General features: G+C 40.8%; 1 protein-coding gene and 1 long non-coding RNA gene across 3 annotated transcripts in view; one reads left to right on the forward strand and one right to left on the reverse strand.

Annotated features, from left to right (window-relative positions):
- The window catches only part of LOC135321308 (uncharacterized), a 57,188-nt gene that overhangs the window by 35,866 nt on the left and 4,068 nt on the right, over positions 1-17,254 (forward strand). Inside the window, exons 3-5 of one of the 2 annotated variants that reach the window (XR_010380970.1) lie at positions 920-954; positions 14,353-14,540; positions 15,752-15,997. This is a non-coding gene — a long non-coding RNA (uncharacterized LOC135321308). Of the gene's footprint in view, positions 1-919; positions 955-14,352; positions 15,998-17,254 lie in introns of those variants that run through there. The other variant, XR_010380969.1, reaches the window with a different exon arrangement.
- Positions 4,293-17,254, reverse strand: part of GCH1 (GTP cyclohydrolase 1) — a 46,031-nt gene continuing 33,069 nt past the window's right edge. The window contains exons 3-6 of the mRNA XM_010982946.3: positions 11,842-11,897; positions 6,446-6,477; positions 5,478-5,562; positions 4,293-4,700 (exon numbers count right to left, since the gene is read on the reverse strand). Coding sequence (XP_010981248.3) covers positions 4,574-4,700; positions 5,478-5,562; positions 6,446-6,477; positions 11,842-11,897 — 300 coding nt within the window. The 3' untranslated portion in view covers positions 4,293-4,573. The remainder of the gene's footprint in view (positions 4,701-5,477; positions 5,563-6,445; positions 6,478-11,841; positions 11,898-17,254) is intronic.

The following is a 17,254-nucleotide window of genomic DNA, read 5'->3' on the forward strand; positions in this document are numbered from 1 at the left end:
AGACTAAAATAAGCACAAAGCTAATGCCCCTGGAAGGGTTGGGGCTGTCAGGTATTTACACTTCACCCTTGAGCGCATCTACTGAGACTTTCCTCTCCACTGTCAGCAGGAGGACCAGGCCCATCATGGTGAATCCGGGGGTTCTGTGTTGACAGACATCCTTCTCTAAGACCTTTGATGTCTCCAACTGCTCTTCCACTAAGTGATAAAACAAGGAACTCAGCCAGTTCAATCTGCAGTGAAAAAACTCAGGAGCAGCAGCTTGTTGTTGTTGTTGTTGTTGTTGTTGTTTTTATTGACGTATAGTTGATTTGCAGTACTTCAGGTGTACAGCAAAGTGATTCAGTTATGTGTGTGTATGTGTGTATTCTTTTTCAGATTTTTTTCCATTACAGGTTATTACATGATATTGACTATAGTTCCCTGTGCTATGCAGTAGGTCCTTGTTATCTATTTTATATATGGTAGTATGTATCTGTTAATCCCAAATTCCCAATTTATCTTCCACCTCTTCCCCTTTGGTAACCATCAGTTTGTTTTCTATGTCTGTGAATCTATTTCTGTTTTGTAAATAAGTTCATTTGTATCATTTTTTTTAGATTCCACATATAAGTGGTATCATATGGTATTTGTCTTTCTCTGACTTCACTTACTATGATAATATCTAGGTCCATCATGTTGCTGCAGATGGCATTATTTTATTTTTTTATGGCTTGAGTAATATTCCATTATATATATATATGTGTGTGTGTGTGTATGCACACGCACACACACACATATATATATACACCACATCTTTATCCATTCATCTGTCAGTGGGCACTTAGGTTGCTTCCATGTTTTGGCTATTGTGAATATTGCTGCTATGAACATTGGGGTGCATGTATCTTTCTGAATTAAGAGTTTTTGTCTTTTCCAGATACGTGCCCAGGAGTGAGATCACTGGATCATATGGTAAGTCTATTTTTAGTTTTTTAAGGAATTTCCATAGTAGCTGCACCAACTTACATTCGCACCAACAGTGTAGGAGGGCTCCCTTTTCTCCACACCCTTTCCAGCATTTGTTATTTGTAGACTTTTTTCCTTTTTTTTCTCTTTTGGTTTTTACAAACCCTTGTGTGGAGGGCTGACTTTAAATAGATCGCAGTGAAGGGGCTACTCTGCTACGTACTAAACCCCGACCAAGAAGCAGGTCTTCTAGGAATGGTTTAGCACCAGGTTCCCCATGAACGTGCAGTGCCTGAACAGTGACGTGGTGGCTGCAGGGGCGGCTGCCTTTCCAGGTGCACCTGTATGTAGACTTTTTGATGATGGCCATTCTGACTGGTGTGAGGTGATATACCTCATTGTAGTTTTGATTTGCATTTCTCATAGCGATGTTGAACATCTTTTCATGTGCCCATTGGCCATCTCTATGTCTTCTTTGGAGAAATGTCTGTTTAGATCTTCTGCTTATTTTTTTATTGGATTATGTTTTTTTTGTTATTGAGTTGTATGAGCTGTTTGTGTATTTTGGAAATTAAGCCCTAGTTGGTTGCATTGTTTGCAAATATTTTCTCCCATTCCATAGGTTCTCCTCTTGTTTTGTTTATGGTTTCCTTTGCTGTGCAAAAGCTTGTAAGTTTAATTAGGACCTGTTTGTTTATTTTTGCTTTTGTTTCTATTACTCTGGGGAATGGATCCAAAAAAACAATGCTGCGATTTACATCAAATAGTGTTCCACCTATGTTTTCCTCTAGGAGTTGTATAGTGTTCAGTCTTACATTTAGGTCTTTAATCCATCTTGAGTTTATTTTTCTATATGGTGTTAGAGAATGTTCTAACTTCATCCTTTTACATGTAGCAGCTCATTGCTGGATTGACATCTGTGTGTTGTGGTTTTAGCAGTTTCGTGCACTTCTAGTTTAGATGGTTAGGTTCACTACCCACAATCCAGAGGTCCTTCGAGAAGCAGCAGCACTTGGACAGACTGACAACCAGTGAGGGTTGGGTCTCTGCCTAGGTGCAGTAGACCACCCAAAAGAGGAAATGATGAGTCACCAGGCACAGACATAAAAGAGGTGGCAAAAGCAAAACCTTTGCTCCTACTTGGAAGTTTTGCCCAGGCAGGCTGCTCCCTAGAAAAGGGAGGGAAACTTCCACTCCCTGCACTGCCCAGCTCCCTGCTCTAGCCAGCTCTTCCTTCCTCAGCTGCTTCCACACAGAAAGCAGTGCACGTTCTCAGGAGCTGTCATTACCCAAACTTAGGCTTAGATCAGGGACATGAGGGCCACTCAGATTCCTTACTCTTACCCCAGATCGCCCCTTCCCATTACTGCAGGAGGGTGAGGGCAGTAATACTCAAACTAAATACCGGAGGGTTAAATTTATATTCTGGGATTTATATTCTAGTAGCTTGATGGCTGACAGAAGCCTTTATAAAGGGTATCTTTGCTAAAACAGAATGCAATTTAAATAATCAAATTTGTTGATGTATCTATACCAGTTGTTCAAAAAGAAGCTAGTTTCACAAGAGCAAAGTCGTAACACTTTAATAATTTAAATAAAACCATCTTTAGGAACATACACACATACATAAAATCTGAACAATTAAATTGAACAATGTGTTTAAATGCATCAAATTCTTAAAAATCCCCAAAATGGACTCAAGGCCACAGATATGAAAAGGTAATTTTGAACTGCTACAGACCAGAGTAAAACAGACAAGGTAATTACTTTTTATTTACCAATATTCCAGACCAATACTGTGGATACTTCAGATTTTTATGAAACTACTTCTAGGGAATGTTGGAATAAAGAGTTGTTAAAAAGGAATGCAATTGATGGCAAAGAGATGAATTTATAGCTAACAATTTCTTTGGTCCTCCAAGTTACACCTGTGAAAACTTTAAAATACCAAGTGTGAGCTGAGTGTTTAATTGTCTCTAAGTGTCTAAACATTAAGCAGGATAATGTCTATATCAGGTTAGATTTCAAAAGGAACTCAAAATCAACCACCACTGTACTTTAGAAACTCCAAATATGGAAAAAATACAGGAATTAGAAGTAGGGAATAATTAAAAGTAAAAAAAAAAAAAAAAAAAAACACGACACCTCTGCCATCTTGCCGTATAACAAGCAAAATGGCCTCAGAGTGACAGAGACGGGACTACCAAGGTCACTGCAACCACTGTAGTTAATCCCTCTTAAGGAAATGGGATAAATTTGAAGAGCACAGTGTCAACCAAATGAGAGACTTCTCCATGGAGTAACTGTGTTTTTGCAGAGTTGGGGTTTTCTTTTGTTTGTTTGTTTGTTTTAGTTTGGCCCACACTGCCCCAGTGGAGGAAATTTTAAGCTAATAAGGCAGCAGCTTCCTGGACTAAAAGACCTATACCACTTGAACAGTTACACTGAAGACAAAATCCTTATGGACCACAAGGGAAACCAGTGAAGGGGCTTCCGGTATTTTCCAGTCATTCCAGAAAATTATGGTGCATTTTCACAGACACCAACAATACAGAGTTCATCAGACATGGGGCATAGTTCATAACACAGTCCACAGTGCAGTTCTGCATTCTGTCACGTTCACAGAAGCTGTGGTTATGCAGACCTGAAAATGACGGACACTTTCAAAAGTTTCTGAAAATACTTAGAAAAATATTCAATAAGTTAAAAAAAATTTTTTGAGGAAGCTACAAGGAATACACAAAGCAAGCTCCCAAGAAATGTGTAAACGCAGAACTGTGAGGACGAGTTATCTGCAGTGTCAGTACTAAGACTGATAAAACAATGGCTTTTTAAAAAAGGCGAAGGTGTGTACACTCTAAATGGTGTGATATTCTCATCAAGGCACAGAGAGTTAAATGTTTAAATCCCTGTATGTTGACAAGGGAATATACTCGTAAACAACTCCAGGAACTGATTTCCCTGTACTTGAATTTTAAAAAGAATGGAAGGTAGAAATTGCCTTTTTAACTCACAGTAAAAAAACAAAAAACAAGAAAACATAGATATTCCACTACCTTCCCTTGATGACTAATGTTATAACTGGATAGTTAAAAAATAAATATATAAAAATAAAGTGTCACTGTGGTTAAATAAACATGATTAAAGTGGAGCCTGCTGGACTTTGAATTTGCAGATCAATGCTGCATACTTACATAAATTATTTTTAGCACTAAACCATTTTCATTTGGGGAGGATAGAATAAATATATTGGCCATAGTTTTCTCTCATTCCCAAGACTCCTGTGCTTCTGAATCAAATGACCAGACTCTGAACAAAATACGGGAATTCTCCCTTCTTGGCACCTTCAAGTTACCTGAAAGGCAGTGGTTTTATGCACATAACTTACACTATTGGCAGTTTGCTTGAATGCTGCCACTAAAAGGTGGCAAGAAGAAAGTAGAGGGCTCACCCCTTTATTAATTATCTTTATTTGACTTGCTATAAATAATTACTAAATACAATTAGTGACAAAGAATAAAGTTCATGTTTATAACAAGTGGCAGTGGACTGTACTAACAATGAAGACCAGATGGATGACACTACTAGCTGCATGATCTGCAAACCACGTGGCACACACTGAGGCTCAACTCTTAATAAGAGTCAGGAACTCTTCCCGGGTCTTCGGATCCTCCCGGAACACCCCCAGCATCGTGCTGGTCACGGTTCTGCTGTTCATTTTCTGCACCCCTCGCATTACCATACACATGTGTCTACAAAACAAGACAGCAAAGGTGGCTTCACGGAGTAGACAGTTGCTGGTTTGGTTTTTAAAATAAAAAGCAAGGCCGAAAGATTAAATCTGACTCAATGAGTTCAGTTACCAAGTATGTCAAAATATTGCTTCTTAGACAAATTTGGTCTGAAACTTTTTTTTAAGTTTCTAGGTCTTAGAGCTTTTATTTTATAAAAGCTGGTCGAGTCCTGAAGGCATCCAGCAGGAGGGGGTGGGAAATGGAATCTTCTTTCTGAGTAAAACTAATACAGAGGGTCTACAGAGATACACAGCTTCTAGGCAAGAAGAAATTCAGAATTCTCTTTTGATCCATCTTGAGAACCAAGACAGCACTAAGCTGGCTTAGCTGTTCAGAGAAATACTGAAGCATGCTGGTCTCATCAGGCAGGATCCAGAGACCGGTGACCACAGTGGGTCTAAGCAGCCTGAGGAAGCCGGACAGCATTCACAGTTCACAGTTCATGCCATGACAAAGAATGGACAAAAACTGCCCACAAGATGTGTGCAGTTCCCATAATTCATTCTGACTTGTATTAGTGTCTTCAGTTGCCCTTTGGACCTATCCTTAGCTCTCTTTATTTTCAAAATGTGTGACAAAATATTAGGAAAATGCTACTTAGAGCAACAAAGAGCTAAAGAAGAAATCAAGAGAAGACATAAAACGCTACTGGTTGCACAAATTCACCGCATCTAAGCCTTACACCTCCAACCGAAAAACCCACTATGTCATTATTAAGGGCAAATGCGTACTTACGTTGCTTCAACCACTACACCAACTCCAGCAGGTCGCAAGGCCTCTGTGATTGCTACGGCAATTTGTTTTGTAAGGCGCTCTTGAACTGTGAATGGGACAAGGAGCTCAGTTTAAGAGTCTGACACGAACAGACAGCTGGAAGCTTTTGTTATCGCTAGAATATTTGCGACCTTAAAAAGCAAGACTTCTTCGAGGTTTAAGAGCCAAGACACACCACCTTTTACCAGTTTACTTGCTGTGCTGCCCGGGCGGCAGGAGGCACCTGGAGTCCCCCGGCACCGCTGGAGGGAACGGATTAGAATGGTGACTGTCCCTTAGGTGCACAGAAAGACCAACAGAATATTGACAAGTACCCCCATGGACGCAGAGTAAAGCAAATTAATAAATAGCTTGCAACAGGATTAACAAAGGCGCTACAGTCCAATTACTGAATTGTACTTAGAGCAGTGTTGAAAACCAACGATTTAACCTAAATAATGCAGTTCCTGTGCTGAATAAACAACTCATCTTTGAAAACATATAAGCATTCACTGGAGCACTGCATCTGTTTGAAAACTGACAAAATCCCCAAATGAGAGCAGGGGTTAGTTAAATCAAACCACAGTACAGCCATACAATGGAATGCTAAATACACAACAGAATTAATGAGATAGTTACATGTATGTGAAAAAAAAATGTTTAAGATGTTAAGTGAAAAGAAAGTAGGGAAAAAAGAAAGTGAAGCCCATTTTCAAATACATTATAATAAAAATAAGTTGATTTTTAAATGTTAGTATATACAACAAAATGTGAAGAAATATGCAAATACAATGATTTGTTCTGGAGACCTGAAACACAGCAGACTTTGTTTTATATTCTTATGAGGTTTTAATTTTTAAAGTCGTATGTATTACACTTACAGTAAGAACAAAAAATACTTTTTCCTTAAGAAAAAGTTTTTCTGTAAACAAAATAGTTTAAATGTTTACCTTGTAATCTTCTACTATAGATTTCTACAATCCTAGAAGAGAAAGAATTGTTTTAGTTAATCATAAATTGTTTGAAGTGAAATTGGTAAGGCTTCCTCATAAGACTAAAGAATAATTTCTGTATTGAAGCAATGGAGGGTGTGGGTAGGGGAGTCATGCTTATAGGAGGAGGATAGAAAGATACATAAACTACAAGAAAATGAGAAGAGGGAGGGTCTAAAGGAGACCACTAACCACGACACACATGTTGCTTCCCTCAGTCCCCAAAGAGAGAATTAAGTGTAATGTTCACTTAGGAAAAACAACAATTAGAGGTGAGTAATTTTCAAGATCCCTAGCTATCAATTTTAGACCAAGTCTCCAGTGTTCTAATTAATCATATTGTTTAATCAGAGCTTAAAGTTCAAGTAAAAAATAAAAAGACTATTTGTTAATTAATAGCAGACCAACGTCAACTACGTACCAACTAAACCTATTAGGATAATCAGATTAGAACTAAACAGACTTCTTCAGACACCTCTTTATAAGACAGGTCTACATAAGCACTCAGTAGGATTAACCCCCCAGAATAAAAGCCCCTGATCTTAGCTCATAACACAATCTGTCAAGTGATGAATTTCCCCTTTCAACATCATTTACTCTAGTTGTGAAATGGAATGATGGCCACGTGAATCACCCACTTGAGGATTCCAATTCACATGAAGTCTCTTTTCCTTAAAATCTGGCCTTTTAGTCATGAATTTGGACCTAGTTTAAGGATCAACTCACCTCTGAGGCATGTTACGGCCCTCCGCCCCAGCCCCCCCACCACTATGCTGCTCAGATAGAACTGACATCTTGCTTCTTTATACCTGGGATAGCCAACGACGTCAGTCACACATCTGCCACCCTACTATAACAGGAATGCCTCTAACATTATACTGTCACCCATGGTGCCTGCCCATTTCTGGTGGGTAGCTGCTATCATGCCAAAGGAAGGTCTGTTGAGTGCCTACTATGTATATGATTATGTGGTGAACAGAGCCCCTATGCTCAGAGAGTTTATAATTTCTTATTCCTAGTTTATTCATTTTTCAAGTAATGAATAGGTCTTGAATTTCTGTTTTCTCAGCATTAAAGATACTCATATACTGTATGGTCAGGCCATTCAAGATGGCTAACCTCTTGCTCTCTCTACATCCCCTGCTTGACTGGTCCCTGCCTCACTCACATGACTATCCAGTCCTCCTAATGATAGGGCTTAATCGGTAACTGCCTACATACTTGCCCCCTGCCCCAGCCGCTGGTTTCCCTGGTAACTGATGAGCCAACCTGACGTCAGTTCCCCCTATAAATGGTAGCCTCATTCTACCCCAAGCAGCGAAGATTGCTGCATGTGCCTTAATGGTGGGTGTTGCTCCAGGACCCTACTCCAGGACTTGTAAGGTTCCCTGTCCACTAAACTGCTGATGTCTCTGTCACTGTCTCCAGGACTCTTTGTTTGGTCTTGAGGCTGAGCAACTACAGGGCTTGCAGGCCTGTGAGGTGTGTCCCAACAGATAGCTTCTTTGAATTTAAAAAATCTTTATTTTCCCCTCACTCTTCAAGGTAATTTGCTGAGAGGTACTTGTTGGGAATAGAATTCTAGTTTGACTCTGATACTTATCTGCCTTTCAGTATTGCCCCTGGTAAATGGATGGTCAGTCTAATTGCTGTTACCTTGTAGGTAATATTTTTCTGTGGCTTCTTTTATGGTATTTGAGTACGTGTACTCTGCCGTTGCCTGCATTGTGTCTGGGTGGAGACTTGATTTTATTTGGCCTGTTTGGGATTTATTAGGCTTCCTGAATCTGAAGACTGATATACTGCATGTGCTCTGGAAATGTCTTCAGCTGTTACCTTCTCTAATATCACCCCTACCCCATTGCCTCTTATCTCAGGAATTTCGGCATATTGGAGCTTCTCAGTCTTCCATATCTTACGTTCTCAATCACGTTTTCCACCTGTGTTGCCTTCTGTGCAATTGTTTCGGACCTTCCTTCCAGTTCACTAATTTTCAGCTGTGCCAAATCTGCTGCTTTAATATGAGTGTATTGGGCTTCAGATTCAATTATCACATCTTTTTCCCCTAGAAGTTGTAATTGGTCATTTTACCAATCTGCCTATTTAATTCTGAAAGTTTCATCATCCTTTGTCAAGCTTTCAGGACTCTTTATTTTCTAACACACTTGTATATTCCATATCTGTTAACTCCAGCATCTGCCCTCTTTGACCATTTGTAGCTGACTTTGGCTTATGATGGCTTGTTCATATGCTCTTAGGAAAATTTGTGGGAATTGTTTGAAGCCTGGATAAAAGTGGATCAGTACGTGCACTTGATTCTGCTAGGTGCTAGAGGGTTACCTCCTTAGTGACATCTTAAATTAGTGCCTTGGGTTTTTTGAGGACCACACAGGTAATATGAATTCTGGCCCCAAACCTAAGTGAATACATGCCTAGAGGTTCTTTCCCCACCTTCTAGTATATTACTTTTATAGCAGAAACAGGGAAAAAGGGCCCCTTTGTAATCTCATGCCTGTCCTCCCAGTCTCCTCTGCCTAAATCTCTTACTTGTTTTAACCAACCTGCTCCCTATCCACTGGAATATGCCTTGCTCCTACCCTCTTATTTCCCTTTATTTATGCATTAACTATACCTAGAGGAAATTATCTTCCATTTAGAATTCTGCTCAGCCCTCCACCCCTGGATTTCTCCAACCCTACCAGGCACAGCCATCTTGGCACCTCTGAACTCAGAGCTCCAAAACAGGATTTCTGTGGCACCTGCTCCCCGTACTGTCCACCCTCCTAGAAGGTAGCGGCTGTGTCCTTCTCTCTAGCGGCCACAGTAACGGACCCAGTGCCCTTTCACAGAAGGTGCCCAGTAGATTAACCATGGCTACCCAAGGCACTGCAATTCTACATTCAAGATTTACTTATGTTCAATTACTGTAAAGCAAGAAAACTAATACATGTCCAATGGGTCTTCAGCAACAAAAGGAATTTCTATTCAAACTAAATTTACTCTAGAATTTCACTAGAGTTAAACCAGATCAACTCACTCCTGGCATTTTCTTGTTACTTAAGGCTTTACTATTTGATATTTGACTTTCCTGGCATTGAAAGGTCATTCGTTTAAAAAAGAAAGCATAGAACAAACTTCACATGCAAGATTGAAATGAGTGGTAATGTTTTGCTAAGATATTCAGCTTTATTACTCTTCATTCCCTAAATATTCCTACTTCGTATAAGGAATAAGCAGTTGGATAAAATCTTAGTCTTCTGTTTCATTTAATAGACTATTCAGATTTTTTAACAAAATATCCAAAAGTAACATACTCAGTTATTTGATCTATAATTCCGTGTTTTTCTTATATTTTAATCCTATTAGTACAAGGACAAATCCTCCTGTTAATAATTAACTCCTTTGTATTGTTTCATAAAAGCTTAATTATTGGAGATCTTTTCCTTTCGCTAAGAAAGGAAATAACCAAAGGATACTCTACCCCCAAGGCACCATTTTTTCCAAGATCTCACAAGATGACCCTCAACAACTTTCTATAAAATGTTGCCCATAGTCTACACAGTGTGGTCTTCTAGAGAAGACTGTTTACATTAAGATCATGGCCTAATGTGGTCTGCTAAGCTTTTTATAATATGAAAATTACTCCATACCTTTTACACATGGACAAGACAGGGGTAATTTCAAAATTTCTATGTAAGAAAGATTTAGGAATAGCAATCTTGCTGGAAGAAAGCATACCACAGGGCTGGGCCTATAGCTGTGTTTGCACAGCAAGCATACTGATCTTACTTAGACTGTGCATTATAAAACAGTAAGAATAACCAATTGTAGTAAAAGCACTTTTATTCAGTTGACATTAGTTATAATTTGGGAGTAAGTTAGTGGGGAGGAGGTTGTTAATAGAAATTATAGTATGGTTAATTACTCCATCACCACCAACACTGTTTTTCAGCCACTCCTTGGCACTGCCACTGAGTACAGATCACTGAAAGGCAGCAAGATGTTTGGATTTGTGTTAAGAGCCTTAATGCAATGAAGCAATGATGGTTACGATGTAGTAACATCCTTTCATGGTACCAAGTAGCCCTGACTGGTAATGAGATTACTGAGCAGGAATGAGGTCAGAAACTAAGGAAGTTAAATTTCTCTCTTCTGCCTACTTTCTTCTTAATCCTAGAAGAAATAAGTGAGAAAGTGGAAGTGAAAACAAGAGAAAAAAGAACAGCTGTGGAGAGGTGTCAGAGATTACTGGGGTGGTGTTCACAGGTTCCAACACAGACTTGAAAAAGGTCTGGACCATCATTCAGGATGGTTTAAGTGACGAAGAAACAGGAACACATCAGAGCCACAGAAGTCAGTTGGTCTCAAAGATTCATTTATTCCAATTTCGACAGTCACCTTCACCTCAGTCAAGTTATCCAAACTTAGCTTGGTTCATTTTTAGAAGGTGGGGGGAAGAACATGATTGCATTTTATTACATACTACTTCATTTTGTTCTTAAATCTCTTTCAACACACACACACACACCTCCCAGTATTTCCCCAGCACCCAGGACTCACTAACTTTATGTAAAGAAATTGCAAAAAAGGATATTTAGGTCTAGCCAACAATATTTTATTATCATGAACACTGACCCTCAAGTTGACTCCAGTTGAACACGGACGACTATGCTTGTGTATCACCACCCTTTCCTAAAACTCAAATGGTAGCAAAGGCCTGAACCCACAGGACAAAGAATGAAAAAAGACTGTAGCAGAAAGGAGAGAAAGAGAAGAGTAAGCACTCTCAAACTAGAGCTGAGAGAAAGCCACGGAAGGCCCAATCTTGGGTCTGTAGAGCCAAAGGAACCAGAAATGAACCAACTGGCCCTGCAAGACCCCAGAGATACCCGGAGGCACCTACGTACAGTGGAACACAGGGTAGAGGCCCCGAATGGTGGTTTGATTAGAAGTCAAAATAGTGTAGTAGACCTCTCTGCCCAGGTTTTATCTCCCACCCCTCACTGTCAGCTAAACAGCCTTAAAGAACAGGAGCTGAGCACATGCACCCTCGGATCCTCTCCAGTCAGGGAAGGCTCTGTGGAGACAGGCGTGAGCTAAAGCTCAAGGATGTGTGAGTGGGAGGTGGAAGGCAGGCAATGGGGACGCGAGAAGAAAAGGGCATTTGTGTTTCAGGTCCTTACAGTCTGTTTTAAGACTATACTTATTGTCTATGTATTGTCTCTGCAACTATAAACTAGGTTGGAACGCGTCTTCTACATTAGATCCACACTGATTAAGAGACAAAGCCTGATGAGATTCTCACCATGGAGGGGCAGGTCCTGTCATCTCACTTACCACACAGTCATACTCACCTAGCGAGTTTGCTGAGGCCAAGAACTTGCTTGTTAGGAAGATAACCGATGTGGACCTTCAGAGTAAGAGACAGAAATCGTAAGTTAAGTGAAAACAGTGCTTCTTTGTGACAAAATAAGGAAACATAATACAGTACATTTAGGTAATTCAACACAATAAATATATCTTTAAAATATGTAGAAGTCTTAAGACTTAGAAAATGAAGCACATATATAAGCAGTTTTAAAATTACATAAATGCAGTAAAAGGAAAATGTATAAGAATGACTTAATAAAATGACAAATGGCGGGGGAGGTATAGCTCAAGTGGTAGAGTGCATGCATGCATGAGGTCCCGGGTTCAATCCCTAGTACCTCCTCTAAAAATAGTAAATAAATAAACCTAATTACTTCCCTCCACCAAAAAGTAAAATAAAATAAAATGACAAATGTGAAGTATAACACTTCCTGGGGAAGTTAAACACGATACAATTCATAGTCTTTCCTCTGTTGAGGGGAAACATTCTCAGGAAAGTGCAAATTATCCATAGCAACATTAAAATGTAGCCAAGAAAGCCTTTAAATGTCTGAAACTGTAATTATAAATAGTGCCATTCCACACATCACAGTGGTCTTAAAAATCCCACCCTGTTGCAGAGCCCTGTTGCACAGAAAAGGGTCTCTACGCCTTCTGTGGTGCTTGATGGCCCCATTTCTAAGCTGCTGGAGAACACATCTTCTTGACAGGAGAAAAAAGACACGTCTACAAACTGACTCAGCAAGAGCCTGAATCCTAAGACCTAAACTCCTGCAGGACCTACTATAAGCCAAAGTGATTTCTATAATCTTAAAAAGCACTGACTAATTATCTAATATGTAAATATTATATGTCTTTCAGCCAAGTATTAAGCATGAGAAGACATCAGTTCTCCAAAAAGGCTAATAAATGGTCATTCATAGGCAGTGAATTTACCTAACATAAAAATGACTCATTTACATCATGGTTTGCTAGCATTTGTTGCATTTGTTCACCTAATATTTACTTGAATAATTGATCTAGGAGTAATTAGTGAGTTTTTTTCATCTATTAAGCGCTGTGCTTTGGGAGTCTGAGAATACCAACTCATCGCCTTCCTGGTGACCACGGGAGATAGGTAAAGCAGCGGCTGAACACTGGGTATTTTAAAGAAAAATCAGAGCTAAAACTTTCCCAAAGAACCAAGGTCTTCTGTACAACTTGAAACTTACATACTTACATGCAGAGCTATAATTTATATTTCCTGTGCTACTTTTTGTCTTCCTGAAGATCCTGTCATTTAGATGGCTGTTTCAAACAATCATCACTGAGCAATATGTTTAAAAGCAGAACACAAACACAGAGGTAATCATAGCAGAAGGTAAGAGAATACAGTGGAGAGGGGCTGAGAACAGGGTCCAGCTCCTGGGTGTGGCCCCAGCCAAGTCGCTACCTCTCCCCATCCTCTTGGACAAGTCATAGCTTTCCGGGCCTAACTTTCTCACTCAGAATAAACGGTAGTGATGAGCTCAAAGGTTCTCTCATTCCTGGAAATCCTGAGCCCTGCTGTCCCAGGCCCAGCACCGTTAACTGCGGGGCTGCCAGACCGTGCGCGTCTCCCAATGTGATGGAGTATGGAGTCTTCAGCACCCTGATGAACGACCTTGTCTTGTCTGTTTAGCCTTAATCTTAGGAAGTTTTAGGTCTAATCAAGTTCACAGAAAAATCCAGAGGTTGAATGGAACAAATCTAGACGTTGAGACACTATAGAACTGGCCTAGTTTCTTCAACAAGAAAATGTCATTGGGGTTGTGGGGAGGTGGGGCTGCCAAAGGAGATTATTTTAGAGTAAGAGGCTTAAGAGGAATAGTAACCAAATGCAATGCAAGTGTAAGTGTGTAACTCTTATTGGGATTCTGGTCTAAACAAACCAACAAATAAGCTGAGATGCATGGAAAAATGTGAATATGGGTTAGTTATTAGACGCTATTTAGGAATTACTATTAATTTTGTCTGACAGTGCTACTGTGGATATGTAAGAAAATAATACTTTTATTTATGTGTTAATAATGAAGAGTCATGTTGTAACTTTTTTGAGTTACGTTTGTTTCAGAGTTAATGTTTCTTAAAGAAAAAAATCCCTTATCTTTTAGAGAAACATGCTGAAAGAAATTATAGGAAAAAATATATCTAGGATTTGCTTCAAAATAGTCCAGTGGGGACATGTAAGGACAAGACTGATCCTTTACTGATAACTGTTGGAGCTGGTTGATAGGAGCATGGAACTTTATACCTATTCTTATGTATGTTCTGTAGTAAAGGGTTTAAAGAGAGATACCAATACACATCAGAATACTAAATTTAAAAAGACAAAGTGGGAAGTGCTAGTGAGGATGTGAAGTGACTAGGACTCAGTATATGAAGTATAAACTTGTACACCAATTTGGAAAACTAAAGGTCAGTATTTGGTAAGTTGAACACACGTGTACCGTATATCCCTGCCATTCTACTCCTAGATATATTCCTAACAGAAATGCAAGCAAGAGGAGGATCAAAATAGCAGAGTAGGACATGGAGCTCACCTCCCCCACCACAAACAAAAAATTCATCTACATGGGGACTAATTCTCACAGAAAACCACCTGGGAACTGGCAGAAGATCTCTTACACAACGAAAGCTGCAAGAAAAATCTCCATGGTACGAGGTAGGACAAAAAAGAATGTATCAGGGATGGGACCAGCACCCCGGGGAGAGAATCTGTGAAGGAGGGAAGGTCTACGCGGGAAGGCTGTCACCCTGGGGAGCCGCCTTGCCAGCTGGGAGGGCTGCTGGGGCAGACACAGCGGCTGGAGGGGCCTGGACTCTGCTCAGGAGGGGTGTGCATGTGCTAGCTTGCTAGCAATCAGGACAGAGAGACTGGCACTGTCTGCTGAAAGCTGCTGCCTCCCCACACTTCCCAGTCTAAATGGCAGGGCTGCTAGTACCTGCAGGGCCTGGGGGCTGAATCTTAGACAGGCCTTGGGAGAGGACTCCATCTAGCTGCGTGGGGACAGTCTGGTGGGCTTGGGCCAAACCTTGGAGCCACTGTCAGTGCCTGCACCATAGGGGGAGGGTCTGGCTGCACAACAGACTGTCAGCGTGGCTGATGCCAAAGAAATCATGTCTCTGGCCAACAGCCCCTGGGGAGGAATACCCAGTGGTTCCTTTCCTGGCTGGCATTCGTACCAAAAACAGCGCTTGCACCAAAAATATTGGACTCACACAATGCACACGGGGATGCTTCCACATAAAGACACCCCTTTAAGACCACAGTAGATAAACTGTTTCTCCAAAATTCATAGAAACAGTTAAGTAAAATGAAAAAGCAGAGGAGTTACTCCAAGTTAAAAGAACGAGAGGCTCACAGGGGCACCTCTCGTCTTTGTGGCCCGCTGCTGTCTATGGCAGTGTGCCCTAATAAACTCCTTTTCTATTTTCATACTTCATCTCTGGTAAATTCTTACCAACCCGCACATCACTGTGCCACCAACTGGCCCCCACTGTGTCCCACATTTGGTGGCCCATGTGGCCCTTTGGGCTTCTTTCTCCTCTCTCCCCTCTAGCGGGATCTCCCCCTGGCTTGATGGGATGCTCCATTCTGGAGGCCAGAATCGTCAAGGCAGGCTTCCCTCTTCTGCTTTCCTTTCCTCTTTCATACTTTTCTGCTGTTCCCTAGCATTCAGAAATTCCCTGAAGTCTTGCCAGGGATTGAGGAACCCTGGCTGGGCTCTCTCAGCAGGCTCTGAAATCTGACAGGTGGAAATGAACCCCGGCCTGTAGGAGTGAATGCACATGGGAAAGGTATCTTATCTTTTCTAAATACCCTTCTCTCCATCTCCCCTTCCCCTATCCCTTCCTCTGACTCTGGCCCTTGAGACACTCCTTGGTTCTCGGGCCCAACCACGTGGTACACCTCTCTGTGCCTTCCTGCCGCCTTTTGTGGATCACGCCTCCAGATTGGTCGTGCCTCCTGCCTTGGATCACCGCACCAGGTAGAAGTCGCCAGTGGGTGAGTCCCCACCTTTTTTCTTTGCTTTTTGGCCCCTTGTGCTGGCTTTTCAGCCCCTGTGCTGGTTTTGGCCCTGCACCAGTTGGCTTCTCTTTCCTGGGGGACACCCGAAGTAGGAGGACACCAGAAGTTTAGACTTTCTCTTTCTGGGGGATGCCCCAGAATAGAGTCTGCCCTGGTTTCCTTCTCTTTGCTTCTTCTATTCCCTGGAGCTCACCTTTGGGTTGCATTTTAAAACACTGGGATAAGTTTGATCCCCAGACATTAAAGAAAAAGCAGTTTATCTTTTTCTTTAATGTTGCCTGGCCCCAATTTCAACTTCCAGATCAGGAGACTTGGCCCCTTCATGGGACTTTGAGCTATAAAATAATCTTCAGCTTGACTCTTTCTTCTTTCTGTCCCAACCTGGGAAAATGGTCCGAGGCCTCATATGTCCAAGCCTTTATGACCCTCTCTCAAAACTTGGATCTGGTTCTATAAGAGAGTGTCTGATTAGAACTTGTACTAAAGATGGTACAAAGAAAATAAAGATATTCTTTAGAGAAAATTGCGTTAGGGAAGCTCTTTGAAAATTCCAGAACTGGTTCTTTTTGCATATGCGTTTAGGACAAAACTAGACACCTTTTCAAAATTCTGACCCTGAGAAAACAAAAACATTCCTAGGAGAAAAGAGAGAAGAAAAGAGACAAAAGGCAAGCCAGGTATATGGCCTTTCTGTGCCAGGCCCAGAGGTGTGGCTCCAGAAATAATCCAAAACCCATCAATCCTTTGCCACTCCCAAAACCTCCCCTACTTACCTTAAGAGACTTGTAAGTATCTGGTAAGAGAGAAAGAAAAAAAACCTTTTTCTGATGATCCTAAGGGAACAAAGTCATTCTAGGAGGAACTTGCCTTGAAATGCAAATGTTCTACTAGGTCTTCTCAGAGAACCCTTATCTCACCATCTTTTTAAAATGCAAATTTTGAGAAAGGGGGCAAGGCACAGCCAACAAGAAGCTGTCCTGCCCCTGGGGATTATTACAAAGTTTAATTAAATTATTACAAGAACACTCTAGGTTTGTTTCTAAAGCTCAGTAACCTAAATATATTTAACAATCTTGTGCAGAGTTAAAGCTAATCCAATTGTTAAGTTTATGGTCCACTACCTATATCCAGTACTTCTGCATGACCTTGCTGGATTTCTCCACTCTAAGGATCTAACTGGTAGGCCCTTAGGAACTTTATTCTAGAGAAAAGAGATAATAATTTTGTTCAGGCCCTTAGTAATATTATTAGGTGGGATTCCCTCACCTGGCCAATTAATACCTGCTCTAACCCTGGCATAGATAATGAATTTTCTTCTAAAGTTACTCAAGTTCAATCAGAGCAAC

This window comes from Camelus dromedarius, chromosome 5 (assembly GCF_036321535.1).
Source record: "Camelus dromedarius isolate mCamDro1 chromosome 5, mCamDro1.pat, whole genome shotgun sequence".
NCBI lineage: Eukaryota > Metazoa > Chordata > Mammalia > Artiodactyla > Camelidae > Camelus > Camelus dromedarius.